At 37.9% G+C, this 8,487-nt stretch overlaps 1 protein-coding gene across 1 annotated transcript in view; it reads left to right on the top strand.

Moving 5' to 3' along the window:
- The window catches only part of LOC115591488 (dual specificity protein phosphatase 22-B), a 9,481-nt gene extending 5,133 nt beyond the window's left edge, over positions 1-4,348 (top strand). The window contains exons 5-7 of the mRNA XM_030433549.1: positions 530-604; positions 1,176-1,347; positions 3,533-4,348. Of these exons, the coding sequence (XP_030289409.1) occupies positions 530-604; positions 1,176-1,347; positions 3,533-3,685 (400 nt within the window). The 3' untranslated portion in view covers positions 3,686-4,348. The remainder of the gene's footprint in view (positions 1-529; positions 605-1,175; positions 1,348-3,532) is intronic.
- The last annotated feature ends 4,139 nt before the right edge of the window (positions 4,349-8,487 follow it).

Genomic DNA, 8,487 nt, shown 5'->3' with positions numbered 1-8,487 from the left:
GACTGTATAGAAAGTCATTAATACTGTACATGTGTGTTGATACAAAGTGATACAGAGAGCCCCATCAATCTTTTTGATTCTGGTAAATGTGCACAAAGTATCACATTTTTACATCACACTCAGTACGAGTTGAAAACGGAAATAATTTCCACATATAACCAAAATCAAGATTTTTCTGGAACATTAACCAAAGCAAATCCTGTCCTTTCAATTTTTTGTGACTGTTTCACAAACAGAAAATATCCTTACATTAACCAAAAGTGCTTTTGTTACTTAAGCCCAACTACAGACTGGATTTGAATCCTGAATTTTGGTTCATGAATGTTGTATTTCATTCAGCCAAAGAAACGTGGTGCTGGCACAGAAAATACTCACGCTGACAGTCAAAAAATTCATATCATTTTACACATATCTTCACATACTGCCATGATATGATGTCGGAAATAGAAAATATTTTGTAGCTGATCTATATCTTTTGCAAGTCTCTGTCATGATTTGCATTTTAATTCAGCGTGTTGAATTTTACCAGGACTCAGTACTTCAGAGACAGCATCATGTTCATCCATGAGTCCCGACTGAAAGGAGAGGGCTGCCTCGTCCACTGGTGAGTGAAAATAAAATGACAGATAGTTGTTTTATTCCTGTAACACACAGAGATTGTCTTTCTTATTTTTCCAAGCCAAATACTCCTCTTATGTCTCTCTTATGTTTTTGACTGCATTGGATTATTCACTGAGTCGTGCTCTCCAGCTACTCTTACAAATCACAAATGAAAAGCATCTTTGACATGAGGGCATAATATTCTGTACATGAGAGCAACTGAAACTGGTGTAATTTGCATGTGAGGATGTTGAAAGGCAGGAGCATACATTTTCAGGTTTGGTTGATTTCTGTCTGTAATAATGAGCATTCGGCTCATCTGAGGGGTCTTCTTATTTTATTAACCCAATTTTCATTTTCAGCCACATCACTGTCACCAAACAGGATTAAAGTTGGCTTCATGCTTTCATCATAAATCTCATCAGCTTTCATCTTTTCACATATCTAACTTGCAGAATCATCATTTAACCACAGCTTTAGGAAAAAAAGGGGTTTCACTTCTTTGTACACTAAATTAGAGAATCTGAATGTGTGGTGATCAACTAGCATCATACTGTGATGCTCTGCACTCTCAGTGTTGCAGGAGTGTCCCGCAGTGTAACTCTGGTGGTGGCTTACATCATGACGGTGACGGGGCACGGCTGGGTGGAGTCTCTGGCGGCGGTGCGAGCGGCTCGGCCGTGTGCGGGGCCCAATCTGGGCTTCCTGCGCCAGCTGGAGGAGTTTGAAAACACAGAGCTGACAGAAGTGAGTGACACCACGCTGATCTAACATTAAGCAAGGATCATTAAATTGTCATTATGTCAAAGCTTTTCCCCATTGCGTGGGATTCAAACTGTGTATCACGGGTATCACAAGAAACATATGGAAGCCAACAACAGTTGTGCTTGCAGCCGTATTTTTTTCACCAGATCTTTTGAGATTGTAGCCCCCTGAACAGCGCCACACCTGACCTCTGAATGTACGTCCATCCTTTACAATACTTAACCAAACTATTCTTCTAACAAAAAGTTAATATAGTTTTGCTTTGCCTTTCCCACAGAGAAGTGTTTGTACGTATGGGTCCACTCCAAAATCATGGGTCTCAAGGATCTAATGAAGTTGTTTTGTCACGATTAATAATCGTGCTCTCAAAAAATTGGCCCTTTTGTTTTCTTATAGTAAGGAGATAAATTAGCTTGTATCACGAGAGAATGAACTTTGTTACGTTAGGATAATGGCATTCAAAAATAATTGAAAGCACGGCCGTCCTGGGCTTCTGTAGAAACACAGATTGGACACATAGCTGAACCAGTGAAGTCAGCGCAGCTGGAAGACAACATCCAGTTGTGATTTCAGTATTACTGTGTAGGACGACACAGACCTGGTATCGCTCTTCTTCTGCTGCTGTAGCTGCTAAAAAAGTAACGTAACACCAGCGTTCCATTGCCCTCACTGCTTTTTGAAGTGGGGGGGGGGGGGGGCTGTTTATGTGTTAGTTAACAGTGAAGAGGCCAAGGGAGCAGGGAGAGGAGGAGGGTTACACTATGTAACATGTGTCATTCAAGGATCATCACTGCTGTGTGTGTTTGGGTGTGGTCACAAGTGTGCACCTGTAACCACATCCAACAATGATGTCACTGTGTACAGTACTGACGCAGCCGGGTGCACACTAACATATCATCGCAGTAAGGGGCTTTTAAAGGGGAATTCAGGTATTTTAAGACCCGGATCCGCCAGTATGTTTGAATATTTTGGTGTGTAAATGATTACAGCTCCAAAAGATTTGACAGAAACAAAATAAAACCAGCTTGGTTTCCCTTTCGGAAAAAATGGCCAACTCTGGTAATGTCAAAAGAAACTCTTAACTCGCCACGTTAGATGCGAAAATATCGTGGCTCTACATGCTGTTTTCGCCCACTGATTCTCTGATGTCTGACCTCGCTCTTATTCCTCTCCCAGTATTTTCACAGCTTATGTGGCGAGTGGTTTATTTTGACCAAACCAGAGATGGTGGTTGTTGGAACTGTTGAAAGACAAACTTAGTTTTGGTGACACTCGGATAAAGTATGCTTCATGGTGATAAAATGAACTACCTAACGAGTTCACACATGTCCTTAATGACTCTGTAAGGACACTCCCACACAGAGTTTAAAAACCTGCCAACTCCCCTCCAGTTAGTTTGAACTGAAAAAGCCTCTTTGATGTGAGACGTGAAACGTCTTCAAGATACTGAAACAAGTCCAGTTGCCTACCATACTGCACCTAGATATACCATGACCTGGATGACTGAGAACCTTCATCAAGATGATAATATTACTGTTTCATATGAAGTCTGGGGGATTTAGTGAGAGTGGTATTGTGGCTGTTTCTGGTTAAACAAAATGATTTTACTCCTGAACCAAAGGTTTATCTCTGTAGAGGTCTGTAATGTCAGACAATTTGAGTGTATGTATTTTGAGTTACCAACAAGGATCATTAACAGACTTCTTACTGCTGCCTGGGGATCATAAACGCATTATTTTGAATATAAGATTGGCATCTTCATCGCAGGGTATGCTCAAAAAGGAACTTGTTCTTATTGTCCACATTCAAAAGCAGGTGAGACTACACAATTTGGGTTAACGTTACACATGTTTGCACACAGGAGAAGTGACAAAGGCGTGAGGGATGAACTTGAAGAAGAATAAAACCTTTGAGAGAAAAAATCTGACCACTTATGAGACTGGTCAACCTCTGCATAAAGCGGGCATCCTTATCTTGGTGGTCGGCTTTGGAAAGTTAGATTTCAGACATCTGAAAAGTGTGTTGGGACTGTTGGGGTTTCAGTTGAACTAAGAATGACGTCATTTGAGGCATACAAAATGAAACTTCATTTTCCCTCAATTCCCTCCTCTCTCTGGCTCTGTAATTCATTCATCACTATGACTCTCCCTCTGCTCTCCCCTTCCAGTACCGGGCCTGGTGGAAGGACCGATACGGGAAGAACTCGTTCAATGATGAGGAGGAGGTGGAAACACTTTTAAAGAAGAAACCTAACAGCAGCAGCAGCAGCAGTGCCATAACGACCAGCATCACTCCTGCACTGGGCACGATGAGCACCTGAAAAAAAAAAAGTCTCCTCTCTGTCTCGTCTTTCCTGATCTCAAGCAGCCGAGGACTGTGGGCTTCTGCTCGGACTGTTGAACCCACTGAGACCAAAGCAGCTGTTCGAAACCCCCCCCCTGCTTTCATCGTTGGTCCTGCAGAGAAAGTTCCAGCAGGGACAGCTTCTTGTTATCGATGTCGAATCTCATGTCTGCAGAACAGCTAAGGAGTCATGTGACAGGAGGGGTTTTTTTATGTCGCTATCTCAGTCCACCTCGTCATGTCATGTCCCTGCCTCTAACTGTAAAAACAACATGCAAGGGCAGTCAAGCACGACAACAAGGAAATATGTACATACAGTCCACAGTGTGAACACACATTTGGCTGCGTGCACTCCCCGATCAGTTACGTTATGCTGTGTCTTCCACTTGAAATATGAGTATGACTTTCTACAGACAGTGAGAGAGCTGAGAACACTGTTATCTTCCAGTAACACCGGATCAAAGGCACTATTTGTTTATTGAATTCCTTAATGAATGTTCATTTTGTTTGTGTTGTATTTTGCATGTGGGGTTAATGATTTCCTGTACTTGTACTTGTACTGTGTGCATTCACATTTCATTCAATTAAACATCCATTAGAATTAAACATAATCTGTCATACACATCTGAATATGTTCAGACTTTCTTGTGAATTGGTGGATGATTTCAGGCATTTAAGATATTCAGGGGAAACATGATTAAATGATTTTAATGTTTTGACTGGTAGAGGTGGAAATCTAACTACTTTATATACTGCCGGGTATTTTAACCCTTTAACACCCAGTTTTCCCCTTTTACTTCCTCTTAAGAAGCTTTATGTCTGGGAAAATCAACTTACTACAAAAATTCTGACAGTACCATATATATTCTGTATCAACTTATTCTAACTATTATTTTAAGCCTACATATGGTTAGAGTGAGTAACATCTAAACCAAAGTGGAAAACCGTGTGATTCAACAGAAAGCTCCAGAACATTTACTTAATCTATAACAATTCATTATATTTTAAAAGATAAATTGCTAAGCTGTTAAAAGATGTGATTTGTGATTTTTCTGTATGTTATTATTAGCAAATGTTTATTCATTTTTTGCTTTTATCAACTTTTCTGCTTAACATTGTTTCCATCTTGTTGTTATGAAGCTTCACAATTAAAGTCATTAGTACAATAAATACCATAAAACTGTTCCAGAAACACATTTTGAGTAAATGTACTAATAGTAATAGTGCAGTAACATCCCACAACTGCAGCTGGTGGCAGATATCAGAACATTTGTTTGTCTCAAGGGGCTCCAAGTCAAAGGTCGGTGGAAGAAGAGTAACTAAGTACATTTATTCCAATTCTTTACTTGAAGTAAGTACAGTTTTGAAGTAGCTGTGCTTTACGTGAGAATTCCTACTTTATCCTACTTTCTACTTCTACTCCTAACAACTCAGAGGTTTAACATGGTGCTGTTCACTTGGCTACACTCCTCTGACAGAAGCAGTGACTGTATAGATGAAGATATCTGGAACAAAACATTTGAGCTGTTTATGAAAAATGACAGGTTGTTGTGGATACACAGTATGAGGCATTTCAAGCGAGCTCATCCTCAACTACCTACAACATACTGTACAGTTTAATGCAAGGTAAATACTGAACCCTGTATTCTACTACTACTATAGTTACTAATTACCTCACAGATTATATAGATTTCATATTCAGACATGATGATTATATAAAATATGATTCCTTGGCATAGATTAAACTATCCAACGGTGTTTATAATAGTTGAAATGAGCTCCACCTGACCAGTCATAGAATGCTTCTTACAGGTTCATGCATCAGTAATGATACTACAACACAGGATTCAATACAGAAGAGTGAAAACTTTTACTTTTGAAACTTTTACTGTTAAAATACTTCAGTAAAAGTACAGATATTAAGTAAAATATTACTTAAAGTGACTAAGAAGTACTCTTAGTACTCTTAGTGTTTATGAAACAGTCTCTGATTCCTCTGATGATTACAAATGACCTGTAACATCAGCGAAAAGACTGATATTTTTATATAGTTATCATTAATGCCTGTGCTCGCGTCCGATCACATATATCACATATAAAATCAAATAAGTTACCTCTTATTAACCTCATCATGAACATCCAGCGGCCTCTCTGTCACTTGCTTCCAAAACAAATAGCTAAGATCTTTACTAGAGCAGGCGCTGGTGTGTCGTACTGCCCTCAAATGGGGCGGCTAGAATCAACAAAAAACAAAAGTTCCTCGTGGTCACTTTAAGGAAAAGTAGGAGTCAGTCATACTCACAGTGCTTGAGTAAAAAAGTTGAAGTAGCTAATATCAAAAAGTACAGTATCAAAAATGGATTTGGAAATGGAAACATGTATGCCTGGCCAATATTCAGATCTGATATAAAGCATTATCTGGATTACTGGGAATCAGTGTTTTTTTTCATACTTTTTTAAAAATCTTAAATCAAATCAAATAAATCTTTATTTGTATTGTACTTTTCATACAGAAAAGTAGCTCAAAGTGCCTTACACAGATTAAATCTAATTTTAGCTAATAAAATGTCAAAAAGTGCTACTTTGGCTCTGATGCAGCATGTAATCTGCAAGTTACTTGGGTTAACAAATAAATGCAGTGGAGTAAAAAAGTACCTCAAAGTCATACTTTACTTTACTAAAATATCACATTAAGTATATTTTCTGTCAATACTTGAGTATCAAAAGTACAAGTACATCACAGGATTATGATTCAGCTGATTATCCGCCTGGATGTCTACCAGATCAGAGCTTCTGCATCAGGAATCAGTTTTCTTTAAATCCAATTCAATCAAATAAATTAATTCAAAAATAAGCAGCACTGCCTCTGAGGCAGGATGCAGTCTGCAAAGTAACTAGTAGCTACAGTTATGCACCAAATTGTTAACACTCAGCACACTTACCTCTCACCTTTACTGGAGTATAGTATAGTATAGTATAGTAAAGGTGTATAGTATAGACACTCACTTGAGTTTAGCAGGTTGGAAATGAATGAATTAGAGGTTTTAAGTTGTCGTGTAACTTTTATGTAACTTGTGCTGTAATGGGTTGATGACCTGCAGAGATTTCCTTCACTCAGTGACCTGTTTTAGTGTATTTGTTTCTTTGTAATTGACATTCAATACAAAAAAATGACAGTTTATATTCAGGGCCATAGCAAAGATTTTAGACGTACTGAGGTCATGCCCCACATTCACACCATCCATCGAGAACATTTTGAAGACTGCAGTATATATCTGTGCAATTCTCTGCCTTTTGACAGGACCAATAATCACTTAGGAAATAATACCAGTGCCAGCAAATACATGAAATTTGGACTCCGACAGAAGAAGAAGAAAAAGAAGAAGAAGAAGAAGAAGATGATGAAGAAAAGTAATAAATATGGCACATTTTGACTGAAATGTATCACCAAAAAACAGTATTCATAGCTTATTAGATTTAGTTCAGTAATTTCACTGATACGAGACAATGAAATGTTTCATAAATCAGTTGTAAAGTATACACTGTAGATCATTTTCAGCTGTTTCAGCTTCGAAGTCTAAGTTCAATTGCTTTCCTTAAATATTTGATTTAAGATCATTTAAGTCGAATAGTTTGACAAAAATCTTCCTCTACGTTTTCTTTTTCTGTAAACTGAACATGATAAAAACATCTTCTGTTAACTTAAGATATTAAGAAATCAAGGACTGTTCAGTGACACTGTCAATCATTACAATTCAATTTGATGTACTTACATTTGAAGAGTCAATTATTCATTTCACACAAGAAGCAGCAGCAGCTGCTCCTATTGGTCCTGCTTTGTTCCAGCATTTGCACAAAGAAATGATGTTAACCAAGTCCCAATAATTTGATAAGAAGTGTCAAAGTTTGATAAAGTAAAGACTGATTCAATGCTAACCTTCATCATACATGATCATTTTTCCGTTACTGTGAAAAAAAAGAACAACGATTTCCCTCAAAATGTGTCAGAGACAAGCAGCAAGTTTCCATATATGTTTTCCTCAAAGTATAAAGAAGATTGGTCTCAGGAGGGTTTTACGTCTCAAACAATGCATGCTGGGAAGTCTGTCAATATGCTTCATTCAGTGCATCCAACTCATCATTTAAAGTCAAAAGACTTCAAGTTAAAAGAAGGAGAGACGATTATAAATTCAGAGGTGGTCTGAAAATAAAAACTTTAAACTTTAAGTTTCATCAACTTGAAACAAATAAAACTTGAATATGTCTGTTAATGAGAAGAGATCAGTTGATTCCACTAAATTCTGTAAGGACTTTTTACAGTGTAAAAACATCAGCTGCATCTTATCCAAATAATGTTTATAAATAAACTACACAGTCTTAATAACCATTTACTAAGTATTATGACCACCGATTGCAACAGTCCAATATACATTTGCTGATAAATAGATTATAGAGCATTTCATTGCTCGTTAGCACTGAAATAACTTTAAAAAAAAAAAAATGATATTGTCATTCAATTGATCATTTTAATGATTAGAGCAAGAAACAAACACTGAGGACATGACCTCATCTTTACAATAAACTAATCTGTCTGGCTCTTCTTGTCAGTGTTATCTCAGCTGCTCTATTTAAACCTTCCGCTGGGAACAAGCCGAGCGCTTCTGTTGCAGGACCACTCTCCTGTAACTTTTCGTAAAGCTTTATCATTTCACAGAATTGTTTTTGTCTCCGTGCCATGGTTTTCCACGTGTGCGGGTGTGTGACACTTCTGGCTGACGC

Source organism: Sparus aurata, chromosome 11 (genome assembly GCF_900880675.1).
Source record: "Sparus aurata chromosome 11, fSpaAur1.1, whole genome shotgun sequence".
Lineage (NCBI taxonomy): Eukaryota > Metazoa > Chordata > Actinopteri > Spariformes > Sparidae > Sparus > Sparus aurata.
Note: the sequence above shows the minus strand (reverse complement) of the source record. Positions and strands in the feature narration are given on the sequence as shown.